This window comes from Colius striatus, chromosome 2 (genome assembly GCF_028858725.1).
Source record: "Colius striatus isolate bColStr4 chromosome 2, bColStr4.1.hap1, whole genome shotgun sequence".
Taxonomy (NCBI): domain Eukaryota; kingdom Metazoa; phylum Chordata; class Aves; order Coliiformes; family Coliidae; genus Colius; species Colius striatus.
Window position 1 is genome coordinate 99,462,270 of NC_084760.1, and position 22,103 is coordinate 99,484,372.

The 22,103-nt window shown below is 40.3% G+C and overlaps 1 protein-coding gene across 1 annotated transcript in view; it reads left to right on the plus strand.

Annotated features, from left to right (window-relative positions):
- Positions 1-22,103, plus strand: part of RPS6KA2 (ribosomal protein S6 kinase A2) — a 167,860-nt gene that overhangs the window by 106,422 nt on the left and 39,335 nt on the right. Inside the window, exons 7-11 of the mRNA XM_061990216.1 lie at positions 589-626; positions 2,399-2,541; positions 7,618-7,688; positions 8,517-8,605; positions 14,815-14,879. Coding sequence (XP_061846200.1) covers positions 589-626; positions 2,399-2,541; positions 7,618-7,688; positions 8,517-8,605; positions 14,815-14,879 — 406 coding nt within the window. The remainder of the gene's footprint in view (positions 1-588; positions 627-2,398; positions 2,542-7,617; positions 7,689-8,516; positions 8,606-14,814; positions 14,880-22,103) is intronic.

Below are 22,103 nucleotides of genomic sequence, written 5' to 3' on the forward strand. Positions count from 1 at the left end.
GTGAAAATAAAATATATTGGCAGGTGGCAAATGTGAGAACACTTGCACTTGGCTTCCAGACTGAATTTTCATTTATGCTTCTGGACAGAATAAATTAGCAGGGGCTGAAATCCCTGCAGTTTAGGCTGTGACTACTCATTGTGCTCTACAATCACTTTTATTACTTCAGCATGAATGTATCTGCCTTTGGAGTTAATTTTAGGTGCAGTGAGTCCAGGCTCTGATTTTTTGCGTGCATGCCTTTATTATTATGAGAAAAGCAGAAAACCTGTAGCTCTTTCTCCTGCTGGAAGCAGGTACTCTGTAGTTGTTGGCTTTGAACACCCTGTTCTTTCTGAACTCAGTTTGCATCCCCACCCCAAGCATGCTATGGAGTAGGGAGGAGGTTCCTTGTACAACTACTGCTGCAGGGTGTGTATGCTTCAGACATGAGGTCAGACAGACTTATGAAAATCATTTTTCTCTCTAGACACTGAAGATTTGTTTACACATGTATATCTCCTTACTTTTCTTTAGTATGGGGGTTTTTTGTGTTTGTTAACTGCACTCTGTGCCTGCCTAATGAATGAATGCTTTTTTACTTTACAGCATTCTTCTTGATGAAGAAGGACACATTAAGATAACAGGTATGTGAGGAACATAAAAGTTAATGTCTACAAGCTGATTTTTTTTTTGTTCTTTTGTGGTATGGTTCATGTATCTTGACCTTTGTTTGGCAAGTATTTGCTTATAAAAAGCCAGAAGCCAGAAGAGTTTGAACACTGGGCTTCTCTTCTCTGGCAATTCATTAAGCACAAGGAGAACATAGCATTTTCTTGGTAAAACTATTCCTCGCCTGGTGTGAAGTATGCATGCTTGGTTGCCTACCACTGTGGATGGAAGGATGCTTCCAATATGACTACTTACTCCAGATTAAATCATCTAAATTATAACTGTGCAGAGGATACCTGGAAAGACATCCCTTTGCCAGCCTGGAAGTGCTGTCTGGCCATGATTTTCAAAGGTGATGTCATGGTTTAGGCCCATCCAGGAAAAATAACCACTGGCAGCCACTCATTCACTCTCCCCTCTCCTGATGGATGGAGAAAAGTACTGAGGGTCTTTGGAAAAACCCTAAGGACAAGGAGGGCTCACTCACCACTTACAGTCCTGAGCTTGGGGAAGAAACCAGAAATTAATTTAATGTACCAAGAACCAAGAACATAACAAACAGAAAACAACATAGAGTGGCATGATGTTGAAGAGTCCAACCAGCCCTTTCAGACCACTTTCCTCCCACCCTCCCCTCTTCCCAAGCTCAGGCATCTGATATCAGTGTCTTTTACCTCCTCCCACCATGAATGATGCAAAAGGTGAGGGAATGGAGGTTTCAGTCAGTCCTTTCCCCGATGACTCCTGCCGCTTGTCTTACCTCAGTGCAGACAGGCTCCTCAACTGTCCTCTCTGCTCCAGCATGAAGTCCCTCACAGGCTGGGCAGCCCTGCACAGGCGGCTCTGGTGTGCATTCATCCCAAGGGCTGCAGCTCCTCTCCGCCTCCTGTGTGTGTCTCTGTGGCCTGCAGGCTCTCCAGCGTGTCCTGTGCCGTGACTGCCTCCTCACAGTCTCCTTCTCGTCCAGGCGTACTCACCTTTCTGGCATGGGGCCCTTAGCGATCAGCCCTCCTGGCATGGGGTCCTCATTAGGCCTAATCATTCCCCTGGGCGTTATCCGGGAGAGGACTGTCAGTGCACCATTGCCCTCTATGAGTTACAGGGAGACAGCTGCTCTCTTGTCATGGGCTGCAGGGGTGTCTCCGGTCAGGCACTCCTCCCTTCTTCTTCCACTGATTGTGAAGTCCATATGATTGCCTCCACTTCTTCTTCTGCTGCAGATTTCTCTTCTTAATCAGTGATGGTGGAGCACCAGATTGGCCCAGCTGAGCTGGAGGTGGGTCCAACTCAGAGCCAGGGAAGGTTTCAAGAACTGCTTGGGGGTCATCCCTGCAGCCCCCTTCCCGGTACAAAAAAGCAAAAAGCAGCTCCACACAAACCTGTGACATGTGTCCAGCTGGGATTATTACTCCTAATACTTTGGTTATTTGAACAAGAGTCCTTACCAGCATTGTCTTCACCAAACCTGAACTATTTCTGTTTATTTAAACTTTCTTTTCTGCTTTGGGACAGAATATTGCTCTGAACAGAGAAAAAGATTCACTTGCATTCAGGATGTATTAACAAATGCCAATCAAGCACTCCATGTAGACAGGGCTTCAGTCCACATGTGCCTCTGACCTTTCTGCCTGCAGACAGAAGAGTGCTTAATTAACTGGTTGCTGTGTTTTGCTTGAAAAGCTTAAGTATGTGAAAATATAATTAATTTTTATAGACCTGACAAGTGTTTTTGTTTCAATTTATTTAGATTTTGGTCTGAGTAAAGAAGCCATCGACCATGACAAGAGAGCATATTCATTCTGTGGGACAATAGAGTATATGGCCCCAGAGGTGGTCAACCGACGAGGTCATACACAGAGTGCAGACTGGTGGTCTTTTGGCGTGCTCATGGTAATGGAAAAGTTGTGTTTGTTTGTTGAAAGGATGGCTCCAGGAGTAATCAGACCTCTCAGTTTAAAAGTACCACTTTCAGCAATTAAGGGTTGATAGAAAAGTAGATGTGTAATGATTATCTGATTATTATCATTGCATCAGCTATAGCAAACCAGCTGCTCCTGGCAGTATATGAAGCAGCATTTGGCCCCAGATTCTCTCTCTTCCTTCTCACAGTCCTTTGCTACCATGATCCATGAATATTTATGAAGCACAGAAACAGGACAGAGCAAGCTCAGAAGAGCACAAGTGATTCAGAAGAAACATCTGCCTAGTTGCTAACATGGGTCCTGTTAGGAAACACTTCCCTAAGCAGCAACTTTTAGACATTAGGGACATTCTCTTAGAGAAAACCAGAAATGTAATCTTTTTTTTCTGCAAAATATAGATTTAAAAGGACATACTTTAAATGGCACTCTGAATGTTTCACTGGACCTCAGTGTCTCTTTTGCTGTTCATATGTGTTCCTCGCTTTAGCAATCCTGAACCTTGTTCCACTAATGAGATTCTGGTAAGTTTTGGGCTACCAGTGGATCTCCTGTAGTCATCTTAGCTAGTGGGAGACTGTCACTCAACAATTTCTCTTTTCTCCTGGTGGGAAAAGAATACATGCTCGCATCATCCTCCTTTCTTCTTCTGTACAAGTTTGCTTTGTCTTGATTGTGACTAGTTTGGGATGTTTACTTTGTCCTGAGTGTATGCTGACGCTGATCTTAAAATTATGTATGTGAAACAGTTTTAAAATGACTGCTCTTCACATGGAGGAAATCTCAGGAAACAGACACAACCCTCTAGAGATTTTAATTATATATTTATTTTTTGAGGATAGTTGTGCCTTCTCACTATCTACCTTGCTAAGTGATGGTTTATTTGGTGTATAGATTGTTTTTCTTTTACCTGCTAATGAACTTGTTTCCTTCCCTCCTGTGTTTTGCTAGACTTTCCATTTTTTTTTCCCCTTCATCTCTTTTCATCCCCATCCCTAGGGATTCAGTGTATTAGAAATAGAAAATGTAAGAATCCATATAAAAGGAGATGAATTAAACAGAGTGAAATCTTTTAAACTGTAAGCTAATACTTTAAGCTTCTGAGTGCTACCAGATATCCTAGAAAAAAATAACTCTAATCAGTTCAATCCGTTTTGCTTTTTACTAATTAACAGATAGTGATACAATGACCTGTAACCTAGCCATCAGAAAAGGAAACAAACAATCTCAACCTGGACAAGCAGGAGAGTTGGGCAGGGAGAAATGTAAAGAAATTCAACAAAGACATCTTGAAAAGAGTAACCCCGTGTACCAGTAGGGGCTGGGGAATGAACTCTTAAGAGGGTAGTGTAGGGGAAAGGGACCTGGGGATCTTGGTGGGCAGCAGGATGACCATGAGCCAGCAATGTACCCTCATGGCCAAGAAGGCCAATGGCATCCTGGGGTGTATGAGAAGGGGTGTGGGCAGTAGGTCGAGAGAAGCTCTCTTCCCCCTCTACTCTGCCTTCATGAGACCACATCTGGAATATTGTGTCCAGTTCAAGAAGGACAGGGAGCTGCTGGAGAGAGTTCAGTGCAGATGATGATAAAAGATTATGACAAAGATGATAAAGGGAGTGGAGCATCTCCCTTACGATGAAAGGCTGAGGGAGCTGGGGCTCTTTAGCTTGGAGAAGAGGAGGAGACTGAAGGGTGATCTTATTAATGTTTACAAATACACAAAAGGCAGGTGTCAGGAGGATGGAGCCAGACTGTTCTCAGTGATGTCCAATGATAGGACAAGGGGCAACAGGTACAAGCAGGAACATCAGAGGTTCCAAAGAAACATAAGGAAATAATTCTTCACTGTGAGGGTGATGGAGCACTGGAACAGACTGCCCTGATGGGTTGTGGAGTCTCCTTCTCTGAGGACATTCAAAACCCATCTGGATGAGTTCCTGTGTGACCTAATCTAGGTGGTCCTGCTCTGGCAGGGGAGTTGAACTAGATGATCTTTCGAGGTGCCTTCCAGCCCTTGAGATTCTGTGATTCTGTAATCTCTTGTCTGTTTCAATTCATGAAGAGAGATTAACGCTACAGTATGAAGACTTGGGTTGTGCTAGCAGGCTTCTTGACAAAGTATATTGACCAGAGCCCAGGCCAGAATCAAACTGAATGATTGCTGAAGGCAATCTGTGACGTGTTGTGATTATTAATATCAAAACAAACTTGTTTGAAAAGGACTACATTCTGGTCTTGACTTATATTATTAATTGTTGTATTATTATTCAGTGAGTTTCACTATCAACAACAGCAAAACTTCGTTTACTACCACCTAAGTCTTTGACACAAGCCACAGAACTAAAACTATTACCTACTTTGTTCATTTGCTGCTTGGCTTATTTCATTTATTTTATGGTAGTTTAGCATGTGACAACCTTTATAGTTACACAAAACTTGAAATTCACCCTTTCCAGGCATTCCAGAGGACAATACCTGCCTCTCATTTGGTATGTGATGGTGACTGCTGAGACCCAAGTGAAATTTTGTGCTGGTGAATTTATGTGGTTTATCATCACCAGCAGATTTTGTTTTCTCCCTTCCTGCATCTTGTTGCATTGGAGATTTTGAATAGGATATTTTCTATAAAAGCTTAGCATCAAGAGATCTGCTTGAGCAAGTAATTGACTTAAATTGTTAAGAAGTTGTGTACATGATTAATACCTTCTCAGCTGCACTGCAAGGGCCTTGATGCCCACACTGTCATGTGTGAAACCCAGATAAACCCATCTGCATGATTTAAACTGATCTGTACCTCTTGAAAGGCCCGTTAAAGCACTAGTTTTGTAGTTCATTATACCAGCTGATTTACAAGGCCACAGAGCTCATCAGAGTTGTATGTTTCCATTCAAGAGAAAACACTGTATACCATCGAGATTCATGGGAGCAGGGAGGGGAATATAGTTAGAGAAATAAGCCATTGTTGTGATGGCTCAGTATACAATCCTACATAAAAATAAATGTGTTTATATTTGTCAGCAATGTAGTGAATGTGTAAGTAGTGAAGTCTTCACAAGAAAAGAAAATATCCTTTTGGCATTGAAACAAAGTAGTCAGCTCTGTATAATTTTGTAGTAACTGCACAGTGGCATCTGAAAAATCAAGACAAGAGAGTCTCTCTGCTCTCCAAAACTGAGTGATATCACGTTTCTTTGTAACGCTGAATTTTATCCTAGGCTCACAATACTTCAGCAGACTTGGGCTGAAGTGATTTGCACAGTCTGCTCTCCTTCCATCTGCTAGGAAGATTCATCTGGCAATTACCCCCAGGCTGTGGATTTTTTTCTCATTCATTATGTTCCTCAATCACTTTCCATGGTGACTTCTTGAATGTGACCCACATTCTTGATTTCTTGACTTCTTAAATGTGTCCCACTTTCCTGAGGTCTTCCTACATGTGTGTCTTTTGAAGTACTGGTTTTCTGCCTGCTGAAATTGGAGGTTGCCCTGAGAACTACAGAAAGAAAGCACTGCAGAGTACATTGAGATCTAAGCAGGGGCTGGATTAGGTGATTCCAGAGGTTCCTTCCCATCGAGTTTTAATTCTGTGATTCTCTTAGTAGGCAGCTGAACTAGAACAGAATATTTGCCTTTCCTACTGAATGTTGGTATAGGATGGAGATATTGATGTTAAGTGTATTTCTCTTGAACCTGAATTAATCTCAAAATCTGTGTAATTTTAATTAATTCATTTTAATTAAGTCAATTAATCTACATAATTTTAAACATGCGGTAACGAAGTGTTAGAAATGACTATCCTGGAGGCTGCAGGGAATATTTACTGCACTGCACTAGAGCAATGTAGTAAATATTCCTTGCAGCTTCCAGGACAGTTATCTCTTCTGCTTCTTCTTACAACTTAAATTCCCCTTCCCTTCCCATCCTTTTCTTTCCCTTCAAGGTAGCCTGGCCTACTTTGACAAATATTGATTATAGCAATGAATTTTAATTAGTAGATACTTACTATAGTATAAGAGATCTGAAGCCTGAGTCAAATATAAGCAACTAACAGTTTTCCTTATCACCAATGGACACTGTCCTCTATGTGTCTTTGTGTTTGATGATGCATAACCTTCATCATCTCGTAGTCAGAGGAACCAGCTGCCACTCATACCCCCATGAAACACCATAGCAAGAGCTGGGTAAAAGACCTGGTATTTAATCTATTTTAGGCGAGTTTCTTTGGCTGGGTTTTGGGGTTTGGGTTTGTTTTTTTTTTTTTTTTTTGTTGCAAATGTGAAATTGCTTTCAAATATACTGAAAGCACTGATCTGTTTCAAAGGACTCATAACTGATTGATGCTTTCATGTGTGAGTTAGGCAGATAATTGATGATGATTGCTGAGTTTTGCTTTGAGATTTGAGTTCAGTTAAATGTGACACTTTTGGAATTCATCTATGAATATAGCCAGGGGGAATCAAAGCAGGAGAGAAGAAAGTGCACTCAAACAAATGCCTTGAGAACATGGGTTTTGTGAATGTTTCTCCTGCAAAGTACAGCAGTGGCATCTCTAAACTGTGCAAATATACAAGCAAAAAGGTGGTTGGACCCAAGCTAAAAAGATGGGGAGTGGTATGGTGAACCCATTTTCCTTGCGCCATGGTCCGTGCTAAACACCTAAGAACAGTAAGAATCCCTCCAGCAAAATATCTCATCTTTGACACTGGGCATAAAACGGGTGCTCGAGAACATATATGACACTTCTTCCCAAACATACCAAAACTTGAACCCAAGTACCAGTGTAAACAGTTTCTAATAAGACTCTTGAGCAAAGCAGTCCTGTGTAAAAGTCTCTACCAACCTAAGCAATTGTAGGATTCTATATTGGTTTTCATATTCTGCACAACCCAGACTTGCCATGTCTTTTTTCTTTTCTCTTTTGTTTGAAGTACGGCATGTTGGACCATTTCTTTTCTTCAAGTTTTCTGTTGTGTTGGGAACAGGTGGTGGGTGTATACAGACCGTCTCAAGGCTCATTAGATTTTTCCATTTTGTTGTTACTCCACAGTTTGAGATGCTGACGGGATCATTACCCTTCCAGGGAAAAGACAGAAAGGAGACAATGGCGCTTATTCTCAAGTGAGTACTGAAACTGCTTTGGTTCCTCTCACTATGAATTAACTCTACCCTTCAAGCAGCCTAAAGGTCCTAAGAGTAGAGAAAAAATAACACTTACATAATGCATTTTTCAAAGCTATGTAAGGCATGAATTTAGTAAGGCACACACAGCTGATGCCTGCATGTGGCTTTAAAATTGCCTTCAGAACAAATAGTAGAAAGTGAATTACTGAGAAGGCCTTACAAAAGAAATATATCTTACTTTCTGTAATAATGTCATTATCGACACAAAAGTGGGAACAGTCAAAGCAAGGCAGCTTATGTTTTTTTGTTGCCAAGTTTCAAATCTTTCTATTGCACGTTTCCCATTCATTTAATGTTAAGTGCAGACATAAGTATTTGAAGCTTATCTTTGCTCAATATTACATTTTTTCTCTGCAGCAGTGAATTGCCATGGGATAAGTTTTATTCTTTTTAGTGAGTATGTATGTGGTTTAGTGTGGTTATTGTGAAATTTTGCTTGTTTAAATTCCATTCAATTCCCAAGTTTATTCCAACAAGCTAAAAAATATAAAAAAAAATCTGTAGGAAAAGAACCTATTTAGGTTGCAAAAGATGTTGCAAGTGTCATTAGATCTATTGTACCTGTAGTGAAGCCAATTGTAAAACCTTCTTTAACTTCAGCAGATCAGGACCTCATTCTGTATTGTATTATGCTTAGGTAGCATTTGGTCACCAAATTCATGTGTCAGGCTGTCCTGACTACTACAATTCCTCTTTTTAAACTACTGTGGGAGGGTGAAAATTTGTGAAAAATCTATTTTCTCTTCAAGTGTTGTGTTCTTTCAGAGCCAAGCTGGGAATGCCACAGTTCTTGAGCATAGAAGCCCAGAGCCTGTTGCGAGCCCTCTTCAAAAGGAACCCCTCCAACAGATTAGGTACGCGTGTGTGAACATTTACTCGGGGCATTTGTTATCAAGCTCTGCCTGTCAAGTGGTGATTGTTTCCCTCAGTGGATCTCCCTTAATTGTTCTTCTCTTCAGTATGCAGCATTTTGCATTCCTTCCCAATGCTCAGTGAAACTTGAGTGTTACTAGAGAAATTTGCAAAGATCACAGGCAGACCATTGGGATGTGAAACATGATATAAGCTTGTATTTTATTTTTTCAGTGAAGACAGAAAGTAAACTTATGAAAGGTTTAAGATAACTACTGGATATGGTAATAGAGGAAACTAAGAAACAGGTATATTTTCAAATCTGTATAATTTAGCTTCAAATCTGAAGTGAGGAGCAAAAGGAAGTAGAATTTGTCTCTCCCATTCTGAAATACATTTTAATGCTGTTCTGTTTGCTGGGAACATTTTCATGGCAGGCTTTCATCGTTATTACTCTAAATGTATTATCTCTTTCCTTACTAATGTGTTTTCACTCTTTGTTAATAATCCTATTTAAATTGTGATAAACTAGAAGCATCTATTTGTTTCCAAAGGAAAGGGACAAACCTTTCCTTTGTACCTCTATTGGGATTTTTTTGTGACTTTAGGTGCAGGAATTTAATCCTTGAATTCTGTAAACTGTATCACAAGAAGACAGCTGATGGGTCATATTTAAATATACATGGTTAACTGTCAGTGCCATCCGTGGGAGTTTTGGCATCTGATAAATGGCTTTTCTTTTAGAACATGGTGTAGAGTGGTTAAATATTGAGACTTGTGAAAAGCAGTTTGCTGTTCTCTCTTGCAACTGTTTACACTTGCAAGATTATTTCGTATCTGAGATGTGAAGTTAGAAACAAAAAGCTAAATTAGGAAATGGCATGTTTTGAGATGTGATGAAAGCAAGAGGTGCAACAGAAGTTTCTCCCTTTTCTCCTTGCAGTACTCACACTCACTTCTCAAATGCTAGAGGTTATACTGCTGAAGATCTGATGCACAGTGCTTTTGGTCTCCTGCACAGCAGTTACAGCATTAGCAGCCAGACCACGCAATACTTGACAGCCCACTTTCATCACCATCTGCCTGAGCAATGGCTCACGTGGGTCTGCATGTACACATGCAGAGGACTGAAAATCTACTCTGTCCTGTGCTCCACATAGAGACAAGGGGACAACCCAGCTTCCCACAGGTTTAATTTATGTTCAGAAAAATAAGATGCTGCAGCAAATAGAAACATTTTTCCCCTCTCTCCCTCTGCTCTTTTTTGCTGTTTCCTCCCCATTTCCAGCTCTTGGGATCTGCTTGTTTTGTGGCTTCCCGCAAGCTGCTACCCATCTAAAGTGAGTCTTCAGTGAAGCCAATGGGAATTTCTGAATACCATTCTTAAATAAAAAACTACTTATTAAAATAAGCAAAGTTCTAGCCATGACAATTCTAGTTCCAATATCATCTTCCTTTTAATAATGAGGAAATGCTAAGGGTCAAGGTTTTCTTGAAATACTGGGAAGGATGAGAGAAAGGAAGAGATTATATATAGTACAAACATTCAAGGAAATAAAAAGTAAAAGAGCAAGAGAAAAATAAATCTTAACATTTCAGGGATAGCAATGAACAGCTTCTGAACACTGTGTTTTAACTGATTGAGAATGACCATGAAGGATGACGGGAGTGAACTTCTTCGTAATGACAGAATACTTAATGGTTGGCCAAAATACTGAGCAGAAGTCACTCGATAAAAGGACTGCTTCAGCTTTGTGGATTTTAGCTTTTTCTGGGAAAGGAATAATAGTCTGAAGTTAAAATAAAAGTAAGCTTAGACATCCTGTTTTGAAAAATCTTTGGAAAACAATGAAGTGTGCTAAAATAAATGAACCATATGGATCCAACACTTGTTTTCAGCCATTGTTTCAGAAGTTGGCAAATCCGGAAAGTGTATTGAATTCCGAAGTGTTTTTAACTTTGGAAAGATCGAAGATATTGAGCTTCAAAAATTATTTTATTCTGACTACCATCTTGCTTTTTACTATTTGATTTTTGTATCTTAACAAAGATATAAAGATCATGGACCATGGAGAAGCCTAATTTTAAATTCTTAAATGGAAGTAACTGGAATATCCAGTCAGACAAGCATCTTAGGGAGGAAATTGTATGACGAAGGTTTTGGTTTGTTACATTGCCAAGAACTTAGGCAAGGGGCTAATTCTTACTTGCCCTAAGAGCTGGATCTGCTCAAGTAGGTAAAAGAATGTAAAGGGGAAAGATTCCAAAGTCCTTGTAAATGAGAAGCTTGACCAAGAAAGCAGAGTTAAAGTATGCACCAGTGGATGCAGAGTATGAGCCAAATAAATAGTTATTATTCCCTTAATCCCATGTTCTCAGTGAAGATAGATTCCACTTTGGCACATAGAAGCCTTTGGTTTTCAATTTCATAAGATGATGGGTTTTCAAAACCAAGTTTCACCTTTGTCAGAGTGGCCGACTGTACATGTTTCTTGTAAACCTTAGGGATTCAATTAAAAATATCTAGTCCTCTAAAAAGATTCTGAAACTGTGGAGACACTTAACATTTTATTATCTGGAACTAAAAACCTGGAAACTCTGCTCATTTTGAATATGCAAATTAATTTCAAATTTCATAGGTCTCCCTTTTTCCCCTTGATATGTTTTAAGGCTCACATTGTCCATAATAATTCAACAACCAAAACCTATTACAAATAAAACATTCCACTATTACTGCTCGCAGACACTTTTATTATAGGAATAAAACAATCTCAGATAATCAAGTTCTCACTTATTAACATGAGGCTGCTTTTCTATAAATCCTTGCACTCTATAATGTGTTTAAACTGGCAATTTGGTCTGAAAGCATTATTTATCTTCTTGGATTCTCATGGGACTGGATGGCACATAGGAAACTGCAGGCACAATGTTTGATTGTGCTTTTTACAGATAAACTTGATTACTAAATTGAAGTTAAAGTGAAAATAAAAAACCAATTTTAACCTAGAGGAAAGGTTTGCAATCATGTCGTGTGCCATCGTGTGCTGCACTTCAGCAGTTTGCCAAATACATATCTCTATGCCAAGAAATGTCTATGCCCATGAAATTGTACTTTCCAGTTACCGCTTCTCCAGTGCTTCTCTTTTCTCTCTGAAAGCATATCGTTTTCCAGTATTGATTTAGAGATGGTAGATGCGTGGCTGAAACATGCTGAGCAAATCCAGAAAGACTTCACCATGAGCACTGGTGCCTAACATCTCCCATGGACTTCTTTAACAGGATCAAGGTTGCCCCTCTGGGCTCCCAGAGCTGTCTCTGAACATACCTTTGAGCCACTTCTCCAGTTGAGGAGAGGACCAGACCACACACTGCTGCCTGTGGCCACAGGACACAGCCCACGAGGGAGCTGTGGGCTACACCAGCAGGTTTCATGCCAGGGAAGATCAGTGAATAAAAGCTGCAGGAAGTGCTAAGCCTTCTCCATGGTGTAAAACCGGTTGCTGAGAATTGGAAGTCCTTGCAAAATTAGACTATTACTGTCCTAAATATCTTTAATCTATTAAGCTAACCATAACTGCAGTCAAATCCTGACACTCTTAACAATGAATTCCTCTGTGCCAGAGCTCTGAGGTGGCCCCAAGTGGGAAATGCAGATTTTTCAAATACCTGTGCCAACTGTGTGCTGCATTCTGTACTGCACACTACAATCTCCAAACAACAAAAGTAGATATGGTTAGATATTTTCCTTGTTTTTTGTAGTAAAAATAACACAAGCAGCAAAAAGTGTTGCTTTCAAATAGATCATCTGAAAAAGGCAAGTAATTCCTATCACACAGCGATGTATCCATAAGCCTACGAAAGGGAAACAGTGGGGAAGGGACAGAACAGAAAAGATTTAATGTATTAGCAGTTATCCTCAGTCTAGGGAATGCTACCCGTAGCTTACTGTGTCTGTAGCATTTACGCCAGTCCTTCAATCAATTTGCCACTTGGGTTTCATCCTTCTGCAGCAAGGAACATTACTGCACATTTCCAGTCATCACCATTGAACACAACACATTTTTCACAGATGCATTTTCCCTGATCAGTTTCTTAATGTAATTCTCTTTGTAGTAACTGTGTTGGTTTCATGTTTATGTTGACATTGCTAAAATCTGAATGAACCTGCAAAGGGAACCTCATGCAGACTTCAGATTCTGTATTTGAAAAAGCGTGCTAGGGAAAGTCTTAGTATTTTCTTATTCAGTACCCCTGGGCCGTAAACAACTGCCTGGGGAAGAGTAAGAATAGAGTAAGGACATGAGATATTTCACCCAGTTTCTCTCCCAGTCTATACATGTTTTAAGGTCCTGAACCTCTTTTGCTTTGTTGAAGTAATCTTCAACAGATTTCTTTTCAACCCACTTTTCTGCTCCCCCCTCCCCCAACCCTGTATAAATATTTTCCACCCACATCATCTTTCTCAAGTAACTCCACACAACTATCTATTGCCTGAGAAAACATTCCCAGGGTGTTCTGAACCTGATTCCTGCTAGCATCATTTCATTACCTATCATAAACTCCCTCAGTCATTTGTTTCCAAGTTGGAAAGTCTGACCTGCACAGTCATTCCATCCCATTCCTTGTTGCCTTTCTTTGATTTTTTCCTTTTCTAGGTGAGCTACATTCCATGCTCAAGTTGTAGGTTTACAACAGACTTACACAATGACAATATAATAATGTTGTCCCTTTTGTGCTCTTTTTACTTTTTAAGATTTGATTTCATGTTGTTTTTGCCTGCCCATCATAACCCAAAGACCGCACGCTTCAAAGAGGCTTATCACATCTGAGCACATATTGTGTGGTGGGCTGGGGTTGTTTATCCTCATGTGCATCACATTTGTCCGTACTGTAAGGTTACCAGGATGGGGAAGCAATCAGAAGAACATTCCTCTTCCATTGTTATCCAGAAGGCCTAGACAGATGATCCTGCATGTTGTGTTCACAAAATGTTTGTTTTTATATTCATTCGTCAGGGAAAGTTAAGCAGGCTCTAGGAAGCTGTTCCTGATCAGTGTGTTTTGGCAAACATTGGTAACATCTTATACACAAGGAAAGCAGATGTCGTGGTTTACAAAAGCTTTGAGTTGACAAGACCTTTCTAAAGCTGCTTGTAGTGTTGACTTTCAGAAAGTACAAATACTGAATATAAAAGCTGAGATGTTGAGTGCCTTTTGCAAGGTTTTTGTGAATCCCAAGTCCTTCTGGGAATCCAGGATGCTCAGCATTCTGGTAAAGAGGTGCTGGGTACCTTTTGGAACTGATTCCAAAATTGCAATATAAAGCCTTTGCTTCCAGATGTTGTTTCTCCTACTGGAAAATGAAAGGTGCTATTAATAAAGTCAAATCAACCTCAAAAATGGTATGCTAAATCATCTCTGACAGTTGTCTAATTATTCTTGAGCACCTGTTGGTTTTTGGAATGATACCGAAGCAAATAAATTGCTCTAAGTGAATAAAAAAGGCAATCTTCAATGAAGACATAAGGCAAAACAATGAAGGAATTAAATTCATTATTGGATGTCAGAAGACTTTCCCTAAATTTCCTATAGTAATGTAGCAGTAAAGGAAACACTACTGAGAGTGATGATTTTGGTACTCACATGAATTTGAAGACAGTATTTAAAAAGGGGAAACCTAAAACTCTGACTCAGTGAAAATCATTTGGAGCCTGAGCTTATTTCTCTTTTGAGTCTGAATTTATTTGTAATGTAGCTTTCTCTGCCCTTGGAGAATTGGTAATTAGATAAGATCTGAAAGTCGTGGATAGAAGAGCTGCTGCTGGTGGCTGGGAGCGGTGGTAGCCTTGTCATAGTATCAGGATATCTTGGGGCATCTTCTGGCCTCTCTGGTGTGTGTGCTCTGCTGCAGCTCAACTCCCACATCTCACCTGAAGTCTGAAGAGAGCAGCTACTCAGCCTTGGCACCAGCTTCAATTAGGGAAAAGTAAAAGAATCCTCAGCCATCAGATTTTCATTAATGAAGTATATTTATGCTGGTTTATACTGTTATGGAAATTTCACTGTTCAGGTTTTCTTGGCTAGAAGAAACGTCTTCGGGTGGTGACTCCAACTTTGTCAGAAGAAAAAAAGAAGAGGAAGGCTGGAGAAGAAATGTCATGCAGCTTTCTTCTAAGCATTACTTCATTTTGATTCTTTCATTCTCTCGTCAGGTGCTGGATTCGATGGAGTGGAAGAAATTAAGCGTCACCCTTTCTTTGTTACTATAGACTGGAATGTAAGTTTAACATCTTTTTTAAAATTTTATTTTAGATCTTTTGTTGGATAATTTTTAGAAGGCAAACTGACAGAAAAATGATGAAGTGATCTCTAACCTAGAGAACCTGGGACACAGAGCCTTTTAAGTGGGTGCCTATGTCTCTGCATACTTACTTGACAGTGTTAGGTTTACATCTGGACTCGATGATCTCAAAGGTCTTTTCCAACCTAAATGATTCTGTGATTCTTTATATACATTTCTTCACGTATCCACAATTGAAAGAAAAAGAAAGCTGCTTTCAACATTGTCATTTTTTTCTAATTGCTTGTCTCTGTTTTATCTGATAATCTGGCTTGTCATGGTACTACTTGAGGCTATTTGCAGTGTTCTGTGGAATAATTTCCACATTCAACTCTAATAAACATAATGCATTTATTGTGAGAGCTGGATTGGAGTGAAAATGAACAGCTTTAAATGAAAGAATTCCTGTAATATTTCAACTGCATAAGAAAACAGAACCAAAGGACTGGGCTTGACAGAGACAATCCAGAGGGAAGTGGTCTCATGCTCTAGATCAGCTCCATCTTTCAGCTTTTATTTTCAATATTGAAATATTTGTCTATTCCCACTGAGCTGTGCAGCTGGACTAAGTGAGCCCCAGGTCTGCTCTTGTATGTCTACCAACAGTAGCTCCAAGGAGGTTCAAGTCCTCCAGGTGCACCCTTTTCCCAAGCACAACATGGTGCTACTGGGACTTTATGGGTTTCCATAGAGCTGGTACAGCAGGCTGTGCAGCAGGCTGTGTTACTTTATGCTGGGGGGTCATAAATCTTCCAAGAGGGTAGTTTTGTTAGCCTCCTCTTGTCACTTTTGGCCAAAGTGACCACAGGACAAGATCCAGCCCTTCCAATGTATTGTGATGGAGGCTCCAGAAAAGCACAACATAGATGGATTTTACATCACTGAATGTACAAGTCAACCAGGCAGAACAGGAAACAGCAGCTGCTCTCACAAGTGGTTGATGTTTTATTGAGGTGAGTCATTAATTTAATATCAGCACTCAAAATTGGAACAGTAAATATTTGATCAAATTTAACATGGTTCAGACAAGACGTGTCGGACATGATTAAGAGAATGGTAAACAAGAATTTATTTTATTGCTGTCAGCTACAGCCCATAAAGCTGATGGTAGATATTAGCTAAGTATTCAATTTGGGCTTGCAACCAGTTAAACCTTCTGACAGTTTCAGTTCAAATTAATTTATTTTTTAGACAAACCTGTAGGCAAACACTTGTAATTTATGATCTAGACATCTGCCAGTACATCAGAGCTCCCTTTTGCCACATCCTCTAGAATTTTTTAGTTTCATTTTATCTGATCTATACTGTTACATCTCTTTAATATTTGATCTCTATTCAACCATGTAACAGATGATGTTGATACAGTTCCCACCATAAATTCTGGTAAAACAGCATGAATGTATGTGACAGCACTCTCAAAGCCCAAGGCAAAAGCAGATTTTGTGGTGCCCAGGTGGCCTTTGAATGGCCCACAGAATCATTTGTTTTGGAAAAGCTCATGAATCTAATTTAAGTTGCATGTTAAGAGATGATCAATGGAAATGGAATTTGAGATTTTCCTTTATGGTCCAGTTGATTTCTAGTCCCATTATATCTGTTCTGGACTCCTTTTTCAGCTTCTTAATAATGAGATTGTGTACAAAGACTTCACATTTATGAAAACATTAAGTGAAAATGGAAAATAGAGTATCCTGAAGAGCTGTGTTCTTTATTGTTAATATTTTCTGTATTCCTCTAATATCTTCACAGTCTGCAGCTTTGCAATCAAAATACAGATCAGGTGTATGCATCTTAATGTAATAGGAAGCACTGGAGCAGTGAGGGGGTTTCTTCTTCTGTTTTTGGTGTTGTAGCAGCACAGTAACTCATCACAGAGGAATGAGGCTTTGCATCTTGGAAAGATTTTCAGCCAAAATATTTCTGGACTGTGAGACTCCCCAAGACCACCTTCTACCATGATGATTGGTGATTGTTTCAAGCTCAATTGTTTAGGGAACAGTTTTATGCCTGCCCTAAGGAAATTGTACAGTCTTTTGTTAATTGAAAAAGTTCTTATGGATAGATTAGGGTTAATATCTACCATGAAGAGGCTGGATATGATTGAACATGACTTTGGAGCTAGAGAGAAGTGTTGATTTCATTGCCCTTTGATGTCTCATCTAGCTCTCTAAATTTGTTGTAAAATATAGCTGCAAAGATCCATTTTAATCCAACATAATTAGTTCTTATTGCAGTCTCTTCGAGACAGATTGTTATTATACACATCAGCTATCATCTTTGTGATATATTTGCTTATTTAATCCTAATTTTACTATCTTTCAGAGATTTTGGGAAGCTTATCTACTTATAGCAACAGTATTGCATCTATTTCAAAGCAGGGGGAGCCAGTCTGGCCCTGAGCTGAAGCCAGGACTTTGCCATAAAAAAATCATCGAGCCATTAACATGTTGTCCATGGACAGAAACAGAGCAGGGTCAGAGAAAAGAAATGGATCGAGCACAGATGTTTAGTGCTGATTTCTGTGTAGATGCGGGAAAAGGGTCCCTGATGCCCACATTTTTGTTTTTCCATCATGTACACAGAATCACATCAATTTGCAGGCAGGCAGCAAGCAATATTTTTGAGGTGGGACACGAATGTTGATTTATTTTATCAATTTTAGTAATATAAAGACCTCAAAGAGCAGAAGACAAGTTCTTTTGGAGAGCTTCTGTACTGCTTTCACAGCTGCGATAGACAGGAGAGCCGTGACTGATAGCTTAGAAACTTAGAGCAACTGAAGTGAAATAATCCTCCATCAAGACCCCTCTTGTCACGAAGGGTCAGAATGAGTTATTGTCTTCTAGAAACACAATGAGAAACAGTTCTATTTTTAAGCAAGATTTTTCCTACAAGAGTGATGAGATAATAAGGAACAAACTACTAAGTTGCTTCATCTAGTTTAAAAAGGGATTCAAAACAGAAATCAGTTCACTCCTTCCTTCGAAGCTGTGTGTGAAGTCTAGATTTCACAGTGAAAAGTCACTAGAATCACAGACAGAAGCGTATAAATCGGGCCTGGCCTTCATTTCAGGATGCCATCAGAGCTTTGCCCTTGGGGTTTGGATTGCGGTTTGACTATTGTGTCTTGTCACTGAAGTATTTACCTGTTGGAGCAGTCATTTCCCACTTGTTTCCCATCTTTCATGGTCTTCAAAGAGATGCAACCAGAATAGTGTCTGCTGCAGATGAGGGCTGTGAACACTGTAAACAGCACAGGAAGTGTAAAAAAAGTCCCCTGCTATGTTGCTGCAGAAGCTCCTGCCAAGCACGGCAGTGCTGATAGTGTATGAGCGCTTCAGGCAGAAGCAATAGGGGTAATCCTGTAAAACATGTGTGGCCAAGAATGACCACTCTCCTCCCATCGTTTCCTGGATGCCAGTCCCATGTTCCAGGGTGCTGTTCTTCAGCACAAATCTCCAGCCACCGTAGCTTTAACTTCTGGTGTTATAGGTAGCTGTGGACAATCTGACACAAAGTTTTTGTGCCTAAACTTAAATTGTGTCATGAGCTAATCTCTCTAAGAGTCTTGTTCTTACAGCTTTTGTCACCCTGTAACAAAACCCTAAATTCTCACTTCCCAGGGTGAAAAACAGATGAAGGTTTCTGCAAATATCAGTCTTACTGCTCTAAGGCATTTACTAGGCACTGTGATGCAAATTCAATGGATATTGTGTTAAATGAATGGACTATCTTTCATCATAAAGGCTGGGATTCCTAAGAAGGAGATTAGATGTGCAGCTCCTTCTGTGTTTTACCTGGTTACTACCTTTGCACCCTGCTTTTTCTCCCTGAGACAAGACAACCCAAATCGAGTCACAGTCTGATTCCTGCTATTTTTTATTAATTTCTTCTTTTCAGGTCATGCATAAAGAATTTTTGTCTTCATTGAAAATGAAAACTTAAATCATTTTTTGCAGACTGCAGTTGGAGGAGTGGGCTACAAACAGTAGTTTTTGTTTAGATGACAGGCTAAATTGGAACTAGAGCAAATGACATGCTAGAAAATGAACTGTCAAATACAGCTGAGGGAAGGAGTGGGAAGAAAAAGGGCTCAGGTTCTATTTCCTTCAATATTAATGAAAGATCAAACTAAACTTAAAATGTGAATTATTTAATTGCTGGTTTTACCAAAAGGAAGAATTTATCCCAAGGTTTGAAATCTTCTAGTTTTTTTATCAATCACAGGCAATATTGTCGAGCCATTAATCTAGGAGAGGAAATGCATTTTAGAAGGTAGTTCATCCTTATGTCTGCTTATTGGATTTTCCATGACAGGTGTATGTATCAAGGGAGTTTATTCTGACACTACAACTGCGTCACTGTGGAGGGCAGCATCTTTCTATTTCTAGAATGTGTCTAAGGAATAATTCTATTCTTCATCAAGGAAACTCATCTGAGGAAAATACTAAATAGTTTTTAGTTAAATTAAACCATTTTCTTGATAATTGCCAGGCAGATGTACAGGGCATTTACATCTCTGGGTGTTTTTAGGAGTACATTTTTTCAAAGATCATGAAAAAGCAGCTACTCGTAAAGAAAAAAGAGACAGACAAATGTTGCAGCGATTTGTTACTAGTCTCCTTGGTGTATTATTTGAGTCTCAGCTGAGGAGGTGTTAGATGAAGCTTGTATTAGGAATGTGGCAACATACATTAAAAAAAGACTATTGAGACCTGGGGGAGAATTAGTTATTTAAAAAAAAAATAAAATAAAAGAGAGGGTTGCACTATATGAGAAGGGAAATTGGTAGAAGCTGCTTGCTCCTCAAGCTGCTGTAGAACTGTATTGTGCTTAATTCATAAATATTTGTTAGTCTGAAAGTACTGATTATCAAAGTCATAGTAGGTTGTGAGGGGTTCATAAGTAGGCAGAAGCATGGATGTGTATCCAGATGTGAATATCTAAATCAGTGCTTTCATACCTTGGAGATTATCCCCTTCATTCTGTGGATTACGCACTCTCTCTGAATAGCGTCTGGATTCAACAACCAGGTGTGATGCACAGTGATTCCTGATACCTGTCAGTCACATTTTTCTATGATCACTCATGGTTTTCTGTGATCAGTCACGTTTTTCTATAATAAGTCAATGCTTGGCCAGTTTTTTTAAAAAGGAGGTAGGATGTAGGGTGTTATTCTTTACTGGGAAAGAGTGAGAAATTATGTTCTCAGTAAAAAAAATTATATTCTCAGAATACATTTTTCCTTTACTGATGTGGAAACAATTTGGAAGGAAAAAAAAAATCTTGAACTCTTATGCCTGTGCAAAAGAACACACATGCAATGACAGAACCACAGAATTGTAGGGGTTGGAAGGGACCTGTAAAATCTCCTTCCTTGGAGGTCTTCAAGACCCGCCTGGACATGTTCCTATGCGACCTGATCTAGGTGAACCTGCTTCTGCAGGGGGGTTGGACTAGATGATCTCTAAAGGTCCCTGCCAACCCCTACCATTCTATGATTCTATGATTCTATGACCCTGTTGTGGTTTAGGCCCATCAGGGAACAAAGTACCGAAGAGGCTGAGAATTGCTCAAGGGCAGGGAGGGTTTAATTGCCGCTTAAGGTTCAGGACAAAACAGACCAGGCTACTCGGTTTGGGGAAGAAAACAGAGAAACAATTTAATGCAACATCAACTAAAACATACCCCCAAAAACCCAAAACATAACCAAAATGAAACAACACAGAGTAATACATCAATGAAGAGTCCAACCAGCCTTTTTAAGAACACCTTCCCGCCACACCTCCCCTCTTCCCGGGCTCAGAGCCCTGATACCGGGGTTTTTACCTTGCCCCCCCTGAACGGTTGGGGGGGGGGCAGGCAGTGGGGGTTTCAGTCTGTTCCCGATAGCTTCTGCCGTTTGTCCCTCCTCAGGACGGGTGAACTCCACACCGGTCCTCCCTGCGAGTCCGTGGGGTAACTCACACACACAGCAGCCCTGCACGGGCTGCTCTGACGTGAACCCATTCCAAAGGCTGCAGCTCCTCTCTGCCTCTCGTGTGGGGCTGCTCTGCGGCGTGCAGGCTCTCCAGCACGGCCTGGGCCATGGCCGTCTCCCCACACAGTCCCTCGCCCGTCCGGGCTCACTCACATGGAGCTGCTGGTAACTCTCGGTCCTGCCATGGATCTCCATGGGTTGCAGGGGCACAGCTTGCATTCTTGCCACGGCTTGCAGAGGAGTCTCTGGTCTACTGCTTCTCCTTCCTTCCTCCTTCTCTGGCTGAAGGGTCCGTGTGGTCGCCTCCATCTTGTATCACTCTTACACCTCCTGCCTCTCATTTCAAATTCCCGTCCCCTAAATAGTGATGGCAGAGGCGCCAGATTGGCCCAGCCGGGCCGGAGGTGGGTCTGAACCCAGGAGCCGGGGGAGAGTCCGCAAACTCTTTACCGGGTCTTCACTGCAACCCGCTCCCCCTGTTACTAAGCCAAAAGCTGCTCCTTGCTAAACCAGAACAGACCCTGTTCCCAGTAAAATAGCTGTTGGAACTCCCAGTGACTTCTGCATACAAGCCCAGGTTTACCATGACTTGGAGATGTAGATAACTCTTTAGACTTTACCAGAAGTTATCTGACAGCCTGATAGAATTGGTCAAAGACAAGATTTGAAACTTCAGTTGCTATGTCATTTGCCAATCTGGTTAGTTTCTGTTGGAAGAGATCAAGGTGATACATTAGCCTCAAATAATTTTTGGACCACATTAATAGATAATATGTTAAACGTGTTTTACCTAAACTTAGAGTTATTCTTGGAAAATCCAGAAGGATTTTAAATCCTCCAGGAAATTTGTTCTCTGTGTGAACATCGCAACAACAACCATGATTCTGACTACTTTCTTAGATCAGTTCATGTCACATTGTGCTTTGCAGTCTACAGGATGCAGATTTTTAAGGGAAGAAGTGTTGTGCTTGCAGCAAGCCTTCATGTTTAACTGCATTGGGCTACCTTGTGGTTTAGTGTGCTATAGGGAATTGACTTTGTTTATAATAACTCACTCAGAGAACTGGAGCCACTGTGGGATGGAAAAACCCATAGATAACACTGCTCTGCTTGTTCTTATTCCTCAAATATTTTGTTTAGTTACTCAGTTGAAGAGCTTGAGGGGAAAAAAGGCAGTTTAT